General features: G+C 46.3%; 1 protein-coding gene across 3 annotated transcripts in view; it reads right to left on the reverse strand.

Annotated features, from left to right (window-relative positions):
• Nucleotides 1-18,394, reverse strand: part of CACNA1E (calcium voltage-gated channel subunit alpha1 E) — a gene marked incomplete at both ends in the record, with an annotated part of 301,265 nt that overhangs the window by 187,419 nt on the left and 95,452 nt on the right. For all 3 annotated transcript variants that reach the window (XM_079696521.1, XM_079696523.1, XM_079696522.1), the window contains 2 exons: nucleotides 16,813-16,994; nucleotides 18,157-18,309. In XM_079696521.1, coding sequence (XP_079552647.1) covers nucleotides 16,813-16,994; nucleotides 18,157-18,309 — 335 coding nt within the window. The remainder of the gene's footprint in view (nucleotides 1-16,812; nucleotides 16,995-18,156; nucleotides 18,310-18,394) is intronic.

Here is an 18,394-nt window from a genome sequence, read left to right on the forward strand (position 1 = left end):
AATACACTAATGTAGCTGAAGAGCCATCATTGGTCCCCACCTTTCTCTCTCACCCGACATTCAATCCATCAGCAAGTCCTACCAACTCTACCTTCAAAATACAGCCCAATCTGACCACCGTTCATCACTGCCAGCGTGACCATCCCAGACTTCACCACCATCACCTTCTATTACCTCCACCCTTGCCCACCATGGCCAGTTCTCCACACAGCAGCCAGAGTGATCTTTCAACATATATCAAGTCACACCACCCATCTGCTCAAAATACTTCAAAGACTTCCCATCGAACGTGAAATAAAACCCAACGAGGCCCAATGGGATCTGGTCCCGATTGGCTTTCTTTCTTTCTTTTTTTTTTTTTTTCAGTACGCGGGCCTCTCACTGCTGTGGCCCCTCCTGTTGCGGAGCACAGGCTCCGGACGCGCAGGCCCAGCGGCCATGGCTCACGGGCCCAGCCTCTCTGCGGCATGTGGGATCTTCCCAGACGGAGGCACGAACCCGTGTCCCCTGCATCGGCAGGCGGACTCTCAACCACTGCGCCACCAGGGAAGCCCCCGACTGGCTTTCTGATCCCTCTTCCCTCCATGCCCTTCTGGAGTGCTCCTGCCTTCCTGTTGTTCCTTGAACCCACCAAACAATCACTGTGCCAAGCAAGCCACTGTGAGGTTTCTCTGCAAAGCCTTTCTTGACCACCTCAGACAGAATACGGCCATCGTCTGGTTGTCCTCACAGCACTCAGTCCACAAGGGTGGAAGGGATGATAACACTTTATCATTGCATCCACTGAACACAAGTCTGTCTTCTCTCCTCAAAAGGAGCCACAAAATACCTTCTACCATCCCGGCAATGAGGAGGCTGCCTAAAGTTTGTTGTGTAAATTAAGTTGAACTGAATGGCCCAATCATCCACCATCTCCTCTGCCAATCTGTTCTAACTGATGGCAGCAGGGAGTAGTGGAAAGAGCCTGGGCTTTTCTAGTGACACAACACTAGGTTCCAATCCAGGCTTTCTACCTTAATAACTGAACAACCCTGGGCAGGTCACTTAACCTCTCTGTGCCTCAGTTGCCTCATTTGTAAAACAAGGAATGATCAGATTCAACTTCAAGGCTACTGTAAGAACTAGAAGCCACACAGGTAAAGGACCCGGCACAGTGCCTGGCACACAGTAGGTATATGATAAATGGTAGCTAGTATTATTATCCACATATGTCTTGTCTTTCATCTCTCTTTACGGCATTACTGAATGTCCAGAGATTCCAACAAAGCATGTTTTGTCCTACGAGAGGAGAAGTAACACAATGAGAAAGACATCAAGACTTACGGATGGGAGGAGAGGCTTCACTCCAGGTGGTGGAAGGGGAGGTCGCAGACTGAGGCCACGGAAAACAAGATGACTGACAACAGCAAGCTAAGCCCCTTTTCCTCTCCAGCCAACCTCTGCCCACTTCTGAACTGTCCATGACCGCAAAAGCCACAGAGGACCCAAGTCCCCGCTGAGGTCTCAGTGCCTGAGCGCCAGGGTGGGTCTCATAAAAAGAGATTGGTTGCCACAGCAGAAAAGGATATGCAAGCTCTTCCAAATTAGAACAGGAATTTAATTAAACCAGGAGAGAAATGAGAGATAGGGAGATGATTAAGGCCCCAGGATATTTCCTTCCTTAGACGCGAGGGGAAGAGGCAGGGCCGAGCTGGAATTCACCCCCACTCACAACCTGCCCCTTTCCTCCCCGCCCCTCAGCCGTCTCCCTGTACACCCCCTACCTTCTGACTCCTGGGCAATCTTCTTCCTCCGTTCTGGAACCCCTGGGCCCCTACCCCAAAACCAGCTCGGCACAAAGCTCTCCCTCAAGACATATGTGCTGCTGACTCATTCTCCTAGCTTGTAACAAAGCTTAAAACTTTTAATTCCCAGGTTTTATTATCTTTTCTCACTCTTTCTACTGCATCTTGCTTCATGTTATGAATTATGTACAGTACTTCTGGTACTCAAGAAAGACCCTTTATCAAATCTGTGCAAAAGAGAATTCATGAGTGATTTTGATCGACGAACAGTCTCCTGAAATGACAGAGTTCCCTGGGCCTGCAGGGAGTTCGAGCTTGATAGGCACACAGACAGGCACATGGTGGTAGGGAGGGACACTGTGCTGTGGAGATGAGACCTCATTTGGATTCGGTGGCTATAATATGTTCTAAGGACACTCTCCCTTGCGTGTGTCCCCTCTGTGAGGCTGCTTAAGACCAGGGCACGTAGGGAAGAGATGTGATCATGTCAGGCGGGCACAGAGGTGGGGAGCTGCCTTACCAGGTAGGGTAGCTCACTGCAGACTTCATGCAGTCTGCAGGGCATGCCTTCGTTTTTTTTTTATCCATAAATTGTAACTCAAGATAATGTCCACAGGAGGCTGCTTCCCAAATGCCTGAGACAGAGAAAGCACTTCAAGGTCCTCCAGCAAAGGGGCTCCCTCTGGACAAGCCACAGCACACACATGCCTTACCCATCTGAAGGGAGGGGAAAAGCCACCTCTTGTTCCTCTTGGCCCCTTTCTCTGAATCTCCTCTGCCCAAGCTCCCATCTTTCTCCCTCCTCACCGCCCACTTCCCCACTTGCTGAAGACGCCCGAGATCTGGCTAAGTAACCCACTTTGCAGTTTATTTAGCTCTAAATGGAAGTCGTAAGACAAATGCAATAAATAACTTGGGTACAAAAGAGAGGCACGCGTCCTCCCTCTCACTCTGTCACACACGTGCACACAGACTCAGTAGGGGCGGGTACTCTCCACGGTAACCTTTCCCAGGCTCAGTGGGCCGACAGTCACAGCTGCTTCTAGTAATGCAGGATGACAGGCAAGGTTTGTGTTCCCGGGTAGACTGGGGTCCTGGAGGGTAGACCAAGACTGCTGGCCCAACGAGGCCACAGAGTCTGTAATTCCCAGGACTGGAACCCCGCTGCCCACTCTTTGGGGAGCGTGACCTTGGTGACTTAGCTATTAGCCATGGGTGCCTCTCTGCTCTTCCCAAGCCATTCAGGTGGCATGCTCCCTGAGGGGCTGTGTCATGCCACTCCAATGCCACCTGCTAAGGAAGAGGAACCTGTCACAGAGAGAGAGGAGAGTGGGAGACCTGGGGAAGGGAAGGAAGACGGAGAGAGAGAGAGAGAAAGAGAGAGAGAGAGAGCCCTGATTGGAAACCCTGGGAGAAAGGGAGGCTGTGACAGAGATGCGCCAGCCTGGTGAACCACCCCAGCCCCACCTGGGTTTGGGGGACACGTTGCCAAGAGCTCGAATGTGATCACGACTGGCGGTGAGGGAGGCGTGATCACCTGGATGTGCGCGTGCCTGCTGCCCTTTCAATCCTGCCTTTCCTTCCAAATCAGGAAGAGCAGCCTCTCTGATTCAATGGCACAGCTGTAACGAGCAGCACCCCCGAAGGCAGGTGGAGGCACACCTCGGTCATTCAGATCAAGGTGAGGTCCCTTTACTCACGTTCCCACACTCCCTTTCTTTTCTGCTTCATCTAGGAACCTGCTCTTTTTATACAAAAGACTCCGGGAGTGGTGGCTCTGTTTTACATCATCAAGGAAACAGCTGGAAAAGGTCACGGTACTGTGTTTTGTGCACAAAGGAAAGAGAAAGATCCTAACGATATTTTGAATATATATTCTGCCTTATTTCCTAGGGATCCCACTGACCATATCTGCCAAAACACATTTAAAGATGATATGTGAAAAATCGATTATTGTGAAGCTCAAAAACAGAAATCCTCTAAACATCACTGTTCATAACCTTAAACTATTTTAACAATACCTTTAATTTATAAAGCATATCTGGGTGCACAAAGCCCTTTCATTCATACATTCTGATTTAATTCTTACAACCATAATATGAACTAAGTGTTCCAATTTAACGGGAAGAGGAAGATGAGTCTCACTGAGGTCATGTGACTTGCCTAAGATCATGGTATGGGGGAGGGGGGAGTATAGACAGAAAATAAAACCTGAACTTGAACCCAGATCTTCTGAGTACAACCCAATGTTGAATACTACCTATTCCTTATGGTATTCGCTATGCTAGCCTAACTGGTTTTCTAAAATATTTGTTCTTTGGCGACAAGTCACATAAGCAACTATTAATTCCTATTAAAATTAATGTAAAAAGCTCATTGTCACCAGAATGGGGAAAAACAAACAAACAAACAAACAAAAAACTCACATGCCAAGCTGCTAATAGCAATACTGTGCATTCACAAGTAAATTATTTACATCAGTATAATTATATTAATAGATTAATCTATTATATAGATAAAATCTATATAACCATAGTTTTTTTTTTTCAACTTTCACAGATCAGAGAATTTTCACAAAACAAATACAAAAGAATATAGGCTTGCCACACAGTTGTTAACTTTTTCTTCTGCCAAGAAAAGATATTAACTTTGAAAATTCAACTTCAAGTTGAACAAATTTAGCTTCCAAAAAAACTGTATTGCTATTATTTTCTCATTATGCCAGACTGCTAAAAACTTCATCAAGGGCTCAGTCCCCGCCCATTCAGGAACACTGCTGGAGATAAACGTCAGGTCTGCCCTAACACAAAGCGTAGAAAGTCCTGAAGTGTGTTAGAATTTGAGAGCAGCTGTAACATCAGCATTTCGCCAGTTATCCAGAGGTAATTCAAGTTAGTAAGAACTGGTATGAATACTTAAAATGTGTTCAGAAGCCATTTTAGCATCAACTACAGGTATGTTTTTCAACATGCACATAATATAAATAACACTACACTTCAAAAGCGGAAGCACAGGCCATGAGAGCTCCCAATACATAGGGCAAATGGAAGCTAAGGAAAAGGAAACATGATGGGAGAATTTGCCTTACATGCCCCCAGCAGCAATCAGATACTCTATTCGAATAAGCAAAACAAAAAACAAAAAAAAGCTCACTTAGCAAAATCGAGTTTATAAGTACACAGCTCTTATAAGCAAAAAGGAGGGAGACGCAAGAGGGAGGAGATATGGGGATATATGTATATGTATAGCTGATTCATTTTGTTATACAGCAGAAACTAACACACCATTGTAAAGCAATTATACGCCAATAAAGATGTTAAAAAAAAAGCACTCATAAAGCAAAGAATGAGGGTCTTTTTCAAAGCACTTTCATATGTTTTATCTCATGTAATTGCTACAAGACTCTTGAGGTTAGGAACAGCTGGTGGTATTACCCGCGTATTACTAATGAGAAGACTAACACATGTTTATTTATTCATCTGACACTTACAAAGAGACATAAGTGTTTTGCCTGCGATCACAGGGCTCATGGCAGAAAGGGGTCCAGTGGCTGTCCCCCTATCTTCAGTGTAAGTATCAAGTCCCAAGCTGATGTTCACAAAGGTAAAAAATGGAACTTGTAAAAGGTGGATTCAGCCGCAGAAAGTGATTTCATCACAGAAAACAGGGCATACTTTCTCTTTGTTCTGTTCCCAAACCCTAACCATGTCTCAGATTGCCATCTCTTAGGTCTGGGTCTCTTTAAGGGCATTTCAGAGCCAGGTTCCAAGCCAGGAAGGCCAACTGTGTCACAGAAATTAACTACTAATTACACACAAACCCTGTGTAAACATTCCAATAAATTACAGTCCCCCTACTTTTCACTAGTTGGGTTTTTTTGTGTGTGTCTCTACCTGTCACAGGAGAAGGGAGCATGGCGCTGAGCTGGAGCACAGCAGGGAAAGCAGACGGCAGTACAGTGGGGACAGCCCACTGTCCAGCATTAGCGGTGTCCTTCCCAACAGCAGCTCCTTCATCTGAACCTAGACCCTATGCTGCATATGCTGACAGCTGGGCGGCCTGGAAGCCAGGGCAACCTGGGTGGGTTCACAAAGCCCCTCTGTGAAATTAGCCTATTGATGGATATTTACTGAATACATAATCATGTCTGGGGAACTGTGGTTGATGCCAGAAGACAGAATGGTGTTTTGAAAGGGAAAAGGGACAGAGGCACCTAAAAGGCAACTCCTGATAGGGGAATCTGGGAAAAGCACCAGCTGATGCTACTGACGTTTAGGTCTGGGGGAGAGGGCTTAGAGGAAAGATCTCTTTTCCTTTGAGTTTTCAGGGATAGTCAGAGAAGGCTCTGTGGAGGAGGTGGCCAATGTTTTGGCGGAAAAACTAATTCAAAAAACATGAATGTAAGATTGGCAAAGATGCATATGAAAGGTACTAAGTGGCTAGGCTGAGAGCTAGGAAAGGACCAGTCAGAGAGGAGAAGATCTGGACAGCGAGTGGGCAGTGGAAGAAGATGTTCTGCTTGTCTCCCCTATATGAGTGGTTTCCACAAAATGTTCTAAATAATTATTTAACACCATTAGTGCTTCCTATGTGCTAGGCACATGTCAAGGGCCTTATCCAAGATATCTCATTTAATTCTTACTACAACTCTGTGAGGGGGGTACCGAAATTATCCTCACATTACAGTTAAGGACAATAAGGCATAGAGGTTAAGTTGTCCAGGTCCCACAGGTAGTAAGGGTGGGACCAGGATTCCTAACCACTGTTATACCACGTCTAGTAACAGAAATCATTGTTTCAAACAAGATCATCAGAACATCAATGCAGAAAACTTACAGAAAGGAACACCTTTGGCATAAATGTATTTTTGCTATTTAATATATATATGCATTTATAATACAAAAACATGTAAGTAATGTAGAATCAATCACTCAAAACATAAGGTGGTTTTGGGGAAGATGAGCACTAAAGCCAGGGGTAGGATGACTGCTGCAGTCTTCAATCAGCTTTGACATCCAGTTTATTTCTGTATTTTGTTTTAGTTTCATAGTACTGAGAAAATCCTGAATCATACAGAAAAGTAATAGTGTGCTCACTTATATCACTGTCTGTGAGCAAACAAGCTCAGGCCTGAATTTTTTAAAAAGACTAACAGAGAACTACCAGCCTTCTAATAGTACATTTACACAAAGTTCAAACGAACACAGAGATGGCAAAGGGAGCTTTACTCCAAGGGCTGCACAAATAAGCCAGGGCGATCATGAGCAGTCTCCAAGCATGAAGATTTGGTCTCGAACACACTGATTACGTGTGGCTTTTTAAATTAGTTTTTTTTTTCAGCATTTTCTACTTCCTCGATTCTAAGATACACCTTTCTTTGCAAACAAAGGTTTTAGAGCTAAGAATATACGAATACGTAACATACAGAATGTAGTAGCGGTTCCCCCCGGAAATGCCATTATTAACTTTTTAGTAGATCTTATAATCAACGGTACGTATCTTGTATTCAAGGAAGTGTGACAGTTAAAATATATATTTTAACTATAAACAAAACGAAAAGACAAACCACGGAATGGGAGAAAATATTTGCAAATGATGCAACTGACAAGGGATTAATTTCCAAAACACACAAACAGCTTACAAACATCCCAGTCAAAAAATGGGTGGAAGACCTAAATATACATTTTTTTTTTTTTTTTTTTTTTGCGGTACACGGGCCTCTCACTGCTGTGGCCTCTCCCGTTGTGGAGCACAGCTTCCGGACGCGCAGGCTCAGCGGCCATGGCTCATGGGCCCAGCCGCTCCGCGGCATGTGGGATCTTCCCAGACCAGGGCACGAACCCGTGTCCCCTGCATCGGCAGGCAGACTCTCAACCACTGCGCCACCAGGGAAGCCCAAATTTTGATTAAAGTAGGACCTTGTAGAAATCCATGTAGTGGGGGAGACGGGCTTTCTGAAGGCTTTCTCTTTAGTATGCTCCCACTTCACCCTCCCCAGGCTCAGTTATTACAACCACACGGAACTGTCACTGTCACACTTCACTGTGGCCTAGAATCACAAGGGAGCTTGTTAAAAATACAGGTTCCTTCTTCCTAGCTCTGTAGCTGCCAGTTCATTAGACCCAGGAAGAGCCCAGGAATCTGAAATTACATTAATTGTCCCCAGGCAATTCTAAGATGGCCCACACTCTGAGGGGCACTGAAAGAAAGTCCTCAATAAATATTTTTCTAGTGAATGATAAATTGAGGGAAAAATGAATAGAGACCTTTTGGCTGCCTAGTGCCAGAGGCTGGCACTGTGCCATCCAGTTTGGCTGGGATTCCGTAAGGATTTGGCCTCCAGAGTGAGCCAGTTGAAAGCACCTGAAACGGCCACTGAGTCACCAACACACCACCCCCAGTTAATTTCTGCCCCTTAGTCCTAAGGCCTGGGGTTGCCTCAGAACAGAGAGATCATAGCCTAAGGCTGCATGACACACCAGGTACCTGAGGCCTCTGGCCACGGATCAGAAATTAAACCGTGTATTAGAGTGGGCTAAAAGAAAGGCAAAGAGCCCTGAGCCAGCTTAATGGTTCTGCACAGACGAAAGATCTGGAGACTGGCCTGGTGCGTGCGTGGTGTGAAATTCAGGCACCTGATCAGGAGGCAAACTTCGCATATTTGGAATCAACCCTAAACACGATGACATCTCTGGTTTGACAAGTTATTAAGAAATCAAAATGGATATGAAAGAGTAGGAATAATTTCAGGGTAGAAGCAGCTATGGGAAGGAGAAAGAAAGCAAACCGCGGTTTTTTTTTTTTTATCCCACGGAGGGAGCCAGGGACTGGAAACTGTGGACCCCGGGCTCCAGCCCAGCGGGCAGGGAGCAAGAAGAAAGGCATTGCAGGGTTTAGAGGGAGGACACGTGATTCTCATGGAGAACAGGCTGCCAAAAGCAGCAGCAGAAGCTACAAACATAAATGTTTTTTTTTTCCACCTGAAAAGCCGATATCTTTTTTTTAAACATCTTTATTGGAGTATAATTGCTTTACAACTGTGTGTTAGTTTCTGCTTTATAACAAATTGAATCAGCTATACATATACACATGTTCCCATATCTCTTCTCTCTTGTGTCTCCCTCCTTCCCACCCTCCCTATCCCACCCCTCTAGGTGGTCACATAGCACCGAGCTGATCTCCCTGTGCTATGTGGCTGCTTTCCATTAGCTATCTGTTCTACATTTGGTAGTGTATATATGTCCATGCCACTCTCTCACTTCGTCCCAGCTTACCCTTCCCCTTCCCCGTGTCCTCAAGTCCATTCTCTACGTCTGTGTCTTTATTCCTGTCCTGCCCCCAGGTTCTTTAGAACCATTTTTTTAGATTCCATATATATGTGTTAGCATACGGCATTTGTTTTTCTCTTTCTGACTTACTTCACTCTGTATGACAGACTCTAGGTCCATCCACCTCAATGTGTTTTTAAAAAGAGACACTCTGGGGCTTCCCTGGTGGCGCATGGTTGAGAGTCCGCCTGACGATGCAGGGGACACGGGTTCATGCCCCGGTCCAGGAGGATCCCACATGCCGCGGAGCGGCTAGGCCCGTGAGCCATGGCCGCTGAGCCTGCGCGTCCGGAGCCTGTGCTCCGCAACGGGAGAGGCCACAGCAGTGAGAGGCCCGCGTACCGTAAAAAAAAAAAAGAGAGACACTCTGAGGAAGAAAACGGGATTACAGAGTACAATGCTAGTGAGGAAGGTGGGCGGGCCTGGTAGGTTTCAGTCCCCCAAAGTTTCCCCAGTCAATGCTCTGAATTGGGCTGACGCGGGGCGGGGTGCCCAGGGGTGAAGTCTGGGAGGGCCCAGGAGGTGTGCCACACCTTCTGTCACAGCTTACTCTGCTCACGGGGACACACACCCCTCACTCACTCACTCTCCCTCTACTGGGGGGCAGTTAAAGCGCCAAATTAGAAATCAGAACAGCTGGTTTTAAAGCTCACTTCCTACTTCTTCTATTTGAGACAGGTTTCTCAAATTCATTCCATAGACTGAATTTGTCCAGGAGATTCCAGAGTAACATTTGAAAAAAGGTCTATAATCCATTTACTCCCTTTTCACAGTCTCCCCCCGCCTCCTCACCTCCTTCTTCCCTACCCAGCTCAAATTCCACCTCTCTTGATTCTCATTTTATTGTGCTCACCAGTTAGAACTATGCTGGTGAAAGCCAACTCTCCACCTACTTCCTTGCCTGAACCTCAGGGGCCAAATGTGACTACAGGAAAACACAACACATTCACTGGTCTCACTTTCACCCCAGCACCATTAACCCCGAGTGGGTCCTGAATGCTGCCCGGCAATCAGATCTCCACTGCACTTAGTCCCTCACTCAGACTTCCAGCATTTCCCTCCTCCCACCTTCTGCTGATGACCTGACTTTCTATTTCATCGAGACAACAGAAGCAATAGGGGAATTTCTACATGCTTTTGTCACCACGTCTACCCCCATCCCAGCCTCTGCAGGCTCCCTCCTAGGACTACGGATGAACCATGAAGTTGGGCTCCAAGCCTGGCCCTCCACCTGTGCTCTGATGGGCTAGGAGCCCACCCCCTCTCACCTGCTTTAGAAGGCTGCTCCACCAACTGTCCTCTCTCTCCAGCAGCAATGATTTTTACCTTGAATGACTCATTCTCGCCAAAAAGCAAATGGTGTTTCTTCTACCTGCCCCACTCTCTCTGCTTCTCTTTCAACAAAACTCAACACGACGGTCTGTATGGCTGTCTCCAAACCTCTCTTAAACCTTCTCCAATCGAGTTTTCGCCCCTCCCACTTTCCCCTCCTGGCCTCTGATGATTAATTCTTAGCCCTTATCTCCCTTGACCCATCTCTAGGCAGCATTTGACTCAGCTGATCACTGTTACTTCCTCCTTCCTGAAGCACTCTCTTCCCTTGGCCTATAGGACACCATGCCCCCCTACTCTCCTTCTCAGTCTTCTTGCTAACTCCTTAACTCACCCACATCTTAACACTGGGACTTAGTTCTGGAACCTCTTCTCTATAGTTAGATATTCCCTTCCTTGATGGTTTATCCAGACTTCGGACTTTAAATACCATTCTATACACAGAAAACTCCCAAATTTATTATCTCCAGCCTAGGCTTCTACCCTGAATTCATTTACCCAGCTCTCTCCTTACACCACCATATCAAATAAGCAATGCAAATTTTTCATTCATGTCCAAACTCAATTCTTTATCTTCCTCCCCATCTACTCAACCTTCATGGGAAAGGGGCAGACTAACTTCCGGTAACCACTATCCCTTTGTGTAGTAGACAAGTCACAGGTGAACAGGCACTGGTATCAGATTCCAGGTGTCATCTGTATTACAGAGACCCAGACAACTGCAAGGACACAGGAACAGGCTCGTGCAGACAGGCATGTGGGGAAAAAAACAGCCTATTCCAGAGCATGACTGACCGGTTACAGGAGTCTACAAAGTTTACCAACTAGACACCTTATCCTAGGTCAGCTGGTACACCTTATCACTCTGACACCGTAAGATGATGGTAGGTTCCTGGCCCCTATCTGTCAAATGAGCTCTGAGTATGTTCTGTTCCCAGAGCATGTGGAGGAGGTGTTGATGAAAACTAAAGCAGAGATGAGTAGACAACATTCCCTAGTCGCATGGAACTCAGCACCGAACACGTTCTCTGCAGATACTATAAAATCAGAGAAACTTCAGGAAGCTGGAGATGGCAGTTTTCCACCAACCCTCGGATATGGCATTATTCTTTCAACATACATAAGCAAAACAGCAACGAGGCAGAAAGTGAATTCTCTGTTAACCATTTAGCACATATTAACTATGTGTAGCTGGGAGAAGGCAACTTAAAGGAGCGTCACAGGCTCTGTCACAGACCAAAGGACTTCTGAGAGTGAGGAAGACTCTCAGAAAGCATCAGACCACAGGTTGCCTCTTCTTTCCAAAAGCCAGGAAAGAGTATAAAAATCTTCCCCACAGCAGCATAGAGCACCGAGGCAGTCAAAACAGATACAGCTGGCGCACCTGCAAAGCTGAAGAACAGCACGCCTCCAAGAAATGTCCGCATCTGCATGAGTTATCAACACCAGGTGAGAAGAGAAATAGCTTGATGAAAAATACAGATGAAATGTAGAAATACAGATCAAAACTACCGGACTTGAAGAGCACAGATTGGAAGAACGGCAGACAGCGATTGGGAACCCCTGCAATCTGTATATTATATTCCTGGTACCACAAACAGCAGAGAACATAAAACCAGAATGACAACAGGGAAATCAGACTCAGACCAGAATCGGGAGAAAGCCAGATCTGAGAGCCGCACCTCACCCAGGTGAAGAAGGTCAGAAGTTAATAATGGAGCCACAGTAACATCTGTGGAGTGACAGCACTGAGGGAGAAGGTGCTGTCCTGGAGAAGCAACACCTATCCAGATTAGAAGAAATGAAAGGAATTAAACTCGTAAGAAGAGGGGAGAGTCTGCAAATGGAGGAGACCTTTGGAGAGACAGTCAAAACAGGAAGAAGCAGCCAGCAGAACCGTAGACTGCTTTGCATCTTTCTACCACAAGAGGGAGGGAAGCCAAGAATACAGTTGGAGTGTGACCAAGCCGAGTTGAAATTTTGGGAGAGACTAAATTGAGCACAGCACGCAGGACTCCAGGTTGCCCTGACAATGGGAACTCTCCCCCACCCTTACAATCATGCATCCTCATGAGAAAAGCTACATGCAAATGAAGTCAACGGTAATCAATGGCAGAGCCATACAAGGTCACAGGAGGCATTTAGGAAGGGTCTGTGCAGCAGAAAAGGGATGCAAGCACCAGGGAAGCATTTAAGTTACATAGCAAAAGGTTAAACTGAGTCCACATGTTTGAGAGAGCTTCTGCGTACAGTGTAAACCTGAAGGTTCTCCTAATGGTTTGGTTATAACTGGCGCCAATAAATCTTAACGTATTTGTTGTAACCACTGAATAGAAGAGGCATTGGATGAGGAAATAGGGACTCCCTTTACTTTGTGGTCTTTGTGAAGAAATACAGTGGCTGGGTGAATTGGGCCTTCCAAGAATAGTGGTAGAAAGAGAAATCAACACAGTTATATCTGCGTCTTATTAGCAGTGGTAATAATAAAAGGCATAGTGGGTAATTTTTCTCTATGTAGAAACATACATATATACATGCATCTATTTAGAGTACTCAGGTGACTAGTTGTTCATAGTTAATTCAGTGATGTGTAACCAGTTCTAATATATATGTAAAGTTTTGTCATTACAAAATCTTAAGTTAAAATTAAGAGAAGAAAAATAAATACTCAGGTATCATTGACATGGGCTTTCAGAATCTGCACGTTTTCAACCAAGATCCTAGGCATCTCTAATCTCATACTTTCAATGGGCATAAGCGGGAGAGGGGTGGTAGGTGAATTAGTCTGTACTATTTGTTTAAAAAAAATTTTTTTTAATTTATTTTTGGCCGTGTTGGGTCTTCGTTGCTGCGTGCAGGCTTGCTCTAGTTGAGGTGAGCGGGGGCTACTCTTCGTTGAGGTGCGCAGGCTTCTCATTGCAGTGAAGCATGAGCTCTAGGTGCGCGGGCTTCAGTAGTTGCAGCACACGGGCTCAGTAGCTGTGGCACATGGGCTCTAGAGCGCAGGCTCAGTAGTTGTGGCGCACGGGCTTAGTTGCTCCGCAGCATGTGGGATCTTCCTGGACCAGAGCTCGAACCCATGTCCCCTGCATTGGCAGGCGGATTCTTAACCACTGAACTACCAGGGAAGCCCAGTCTGTACTATTTAAATTGTTATTTTCCCCCATCCTGGATCCTCTTTCCTGTCCAAGCTAAATGGTTGAATTTGGATAAATTAAAAGTGTTTAAAACAAGACAACAGGTTACACTAAGCCCCATATCACCAATCCAAAACTTCATTTCAGTGTCAGCCTCTCCCACAAATGGGCTCTTAAACCAGTCAATCAGGAATCACCTGTTCAGCACTAGTAATCAGGAGAGTCATCTGCACCAGCATCTTCCTGATACAACCCTGCCACACCCCAAAGGAAAGTGACCTTGCCACAACTAATCCACTTTTTACTAACTTCCTGGTCCAGCGCCCTTCTGCCTATAAGTCTTTCGCTTTTTGTACAGCTCTTCAGAGCTCCTTTCCAGCTGCTAGATGGGATGCTGTCCAATTCATGAATGGTTGAATAAAGTCAATAACATCTTTGAAATTCACTCAGTTGAATTTTGGTTTCTTTAACAAAAGCTTGTATGATGTGACTCCACCATATATTGCAAGCCCTACGCCCACCAGACTGAAGAGTCCACAGCTCTGAACCTTCCTCTAGTAGCAGAAAACCCTAACTCCAGGAGGTGCATCCAGCTCCTGCAAGAGAGCTCTGCCTGGGCCATGCTTTACACCCCAGTTTCCTGCTCAAAGGAAGCCCAGACTTTGATGGCTCCTTCTCTTCCTAAGGAGCCAGACTTTGTCCGTGTTCCACTGGCTGAAAATTGGATGCCTTTTTCATCCAACTTCTCCTGAATCCAGGGGTAGTTATCCATCTAACTACGACCATCACTTCTGCCTGTGGACTCTTGGCTCCACGTCCTCCCCCTAGATCCAATGCTTTGGAAAGTGATGTCATCTCAAAGTGGGCATGAGTTCATTCTGCCCCATAAGCAGCCACTTTTTGGAAATCAGCCGAACAGCTCATTGAGTTCCCTCAAGTCTGGATCCAGCCACAGGGATAGCAGGAGGCCTTCAGTAAACTGAAGTTCAATGACTGATGTCATTGTCAGAGGTACTGTGAGTCTGTGGCCCTGGGAGCCCATGCAATCAAAGGTTTCAGAGAATCTGCAGCTTGACCTCTTCTCCCTGCTTCCTCGGTAGAGCACACCTAGAGAGGCGAGCAAGTTCACTGTCTCTGTGTGACCTCCATACCTATGTTGGATAGATAACCTGAGAGAGACTGGAATTCGAAGAGAGTACCAGGAGAGCAGGGATCATGGCAATTTTTTCTCTGTTTCCCCAGTGCCTAGCACACTGCTTGACACATCACAGATGCTCACTAATATATGTTGAAAGAATGGATGAATGAACAAAGGAACTAATGTAAGTGATGACTGATGCCTGTTTATCTCAGTACCTTCTGAGCCTTGGCTCCGGAGGACCAACAGATCTCGCCTTTATCTTCAAATGCAACACTTCTCCCTTCAGGCTTTCAATGCATTTATCACATCACTTAGGTGAGTCTACACATATAATTGAAATACATCCCTCCCAAAGCCCCACAAATGACACCAGGCGCTGTGGGGCCAGTGCTGTCATTTCCAGAGGCGCCTGGTTAATCTGAGTGACATGGCTTCAAGACACCCTTCACATCTCAAATGAGGAGCAACTGGACTCATCAACCTTGCCTTCCTGACCTCCTTCCTGCCACCCCACAACTGGTGAGAATCCCAGAGTGTCCTCAAGGGTTTTCTAGGTCACACATAACCCCTGGGCTTTCTGGGCATATGCTGGTCCTTGGGACTTCTTCACTGCCCTGCAGAGCTTCGGCATAATAGCCTGTGGCTCTTTTCTGCAAAGCTCTACCTGCCTGGGAGCTTGGGAATGGGTCCAGGTTAGTGATGGACATTTACTAGGTACCTACTTGTACGGGCTTTATGCAGACCCTGGCTCTTCCTCCACGACAATCTGGTTGAGTCTCTCCTGAGACAGCATTTCCTTTCCTTCCAGTATAGATTATGTCCAGAAGTCCTTCTAAAGGGGGCTTTATGTAAGCCACCCCATGTTCCACCCATTATTTATACAGACGGAATCAGGTTAGAAGGAAAGGTAAAGGTAGACTGTGGGAGGGCAAGTAAGATGGATGATTGCTCCAAAGGGAGCTGCCTTGGGGTGGGCTGGCTGTATGCATAGGAGGGTACAGACCTTTATGAGCACCTGTTTACAAAGACAATTTGCCCAAATTGCTTTGCCCCCCCTAGGCCTCCTATGCATCAAAGCACACACCTCCCCACCCTTGCATTTTAGAACTTAGACTCTGCACCATGCCTTTCATAACTTGTTGAGATCAGACTCTGGGAGGTGGAAGACACTTCAGTGGTCACCCTAACATCCCACACAGACAGTTAGATAGCCTTGTCTTGTACACCAACTCAGAACTTTCCCAACATGCCTGATCACATGAATCACCAGGGGCACGTGTAAAAAATGTAGCTCAGCTCACCGACTATTCAAAGCCACATGAAATCAAAATCTCCAAGGGCCCGTGAATCAGAATTTTCAACAAGCATCCCTAGTGAGTCTTACAATTAAGCGTGTTACTTATGTGCATGTAATGCAATGGTTCTTGAGGGAAGCTACATATTAGAATCAGCTAGGAAGCTTTAAAAACAAAAATCAATGACAGGTCTTTACGCCTAGCTATTCCTACTTAAGTTGTCTGGTGTAGAGCCCAGGCGGTGTAAATTTTTAAAGCTCCCTCCCAGCTGATTCTAGTTGCGGCCACGGGTGGGAACTACTGGAATACCTTCCCAGACCAGTGGTAAGCTCTTTGAAGACAGCAACCAACAAATCTATACCTCTTGGTGCCCCTCACTGAATCCCACCACCATGTCAAACCAGTCGCAGAACAAAACGGCTGAGGTGATCTGATTTAACTAGCAGTTCACCCATCAAATGTGGCATGTAATTTCCTAACTATATTAAGAAGCTGTGTACTTAGCAAGAGGCCAAAAAACAGAGGCAAATAAACTGCTAAGTACAGATTACATCCAGAAGGCCTTCTAAAGGGGGCTTTTTGTAAGCTACTCCATGTTCCACCCATTATTTATACAGACAGAATCAGGTTAGAAGGAACGGTAAAGGTAGCCTGTGGGAGGGCAACCATGGTTGAGTCTACACACACACACACACACAGCCCTCCCTTTTCCCAGACTAACTAGCCCAAACCATGCCAGAAGCCCCATTCCACCATCCTTCCCTCCTGCTCCAGCCCCTCGCCAGCTCTACTCACATTGTACAGCACGGTGGTCCACCCTTCCATGGTGATGCACTGGAAGACAGTCAGCACGGCAAAGAGGATGTTATCAAACTGGGTGATCCCATCATTGGGGCCGATCCAGTCCCGGCATTCATAACCAGCTGGGCAGCCCTGCACACCACATGGGTGGGGGGGCTCAAATCCTTCTAGAATCCCTGCAGGCACATTTGGAGGGTGGGGGGTAAACCACACGATGCTTAGCAAGAGCTGGAAATGATCCCAGGAGGCCACAAGCATGCAATTCTACTTCCCACAGAAAGGTCTGTCCTTCTTTGTCTCCGGCTCCTACCCTTCTCTGGCATCTCTACACCTCACAGCTCACATACCATGTGTTCAAACCAATGTTTCCCAACCTCCTGTGAAAATGAAGCCTCCTCCACATGCCCCCCCGCCACCCCCTCTTTCCTCAGGTCACATCTTCTACCTTCTCCTGAGTCCCACGGGAATTTACAGGACCGGGTCACCCAGAAAGGTCTGAGCTGAAGGCAGAATCCTACTGATTTTCTAACTTCAGACTCCAGGATAGACTCTTAGTTCTTTCTGGGTTCCTTGGGAACAATTATAAACTACAGTCCCTTCCGTGGATCTTAACTCCTTGTTTTTATGGCCTAAATTCCTCATCTTAAATAAGACAAAAATAAAAAAATCCAACATGAAAGGTGTCCTTTTGAAGATTCTTTTCATAAAAACATGGTACCTAATTGGGCTCCTTCAAGCTCTCCCCTGCCCCCTTTCCTTCTAAAGCACTCTACTGAACTTGAAAAGAACAAAGAAGATACAGGGAGACAAGAATGCCAGATCTGTGTACCCTGCTAATCTCCCAAGTACCCCTGCCAAGTCATGCTCAGAACTCCCTCAGTTCTTCCACACTATGTGTGGGTCATAGCAGAGAGGGGGAAGGTCATGAGCTTGAGCATGGATGAAAATGTCCCCAAGATCTGGAGGGCCCCAGATCTGACTCCGGACTCCTGGTCTCTCTGGCTGTGGGCCAAAGAGGCCATAACAAAGGGTAATTCTTCAGGCAGAAGGTTTTTGACATGCATTCTGATAGCCTCCTACCAAGGGATGGGCAGCTGAGACCTTCTATTGAAATAAACTATAAACCTAAGAGGTTATTCACTTTGCAATATCAATGCACAATGGGGATCTTTAGGCTGGTTGTGCCTCATAAAGCTGCTGACTAGGAAGTCTCTGATTCTAATTCTAGGGTTGGGATAGGACATACTTTTCTAACCAGCCTCCAAATGCCCTGAAATTACCCCAATGACCAGAGGAGAGAGGAAGGAAGAAGCAGAAGTCAGAAAATAGTGACCCTACCTGAATTGTTCATGAAGCAAGCTCGGTGCAACTTCCCACTGTAGAACTCCAAGCCAATGATAGCAAACATCAGGATGGCAAAGAAGAGCAGAAGGCCAATCTGCAGAAGAGGCACCATGGCCTTCATGATGGACTTCAACACAATCTGCAGGCCTAGAAGGAAAGAAAGAGAATGATAAATGGAACCCTCGCTTAGCACCACCTGATACGGCAGGCTGACTTCTTCCTGGGAGAAGAG

Source organism: Hyperoodon ampullatus (assembly GCF_949752795.1).
Source record: "Hyperoodon ampullatus genome assembly, chromosome: 2".
Taxonomy (NCBI): domain Eukaryota; kingdom Metazoa; phylum Chordata; class Mammalia; order Artiodactyla; family Ziphiidae; genus Hyperoodon; species Hyperoodon ampullatus.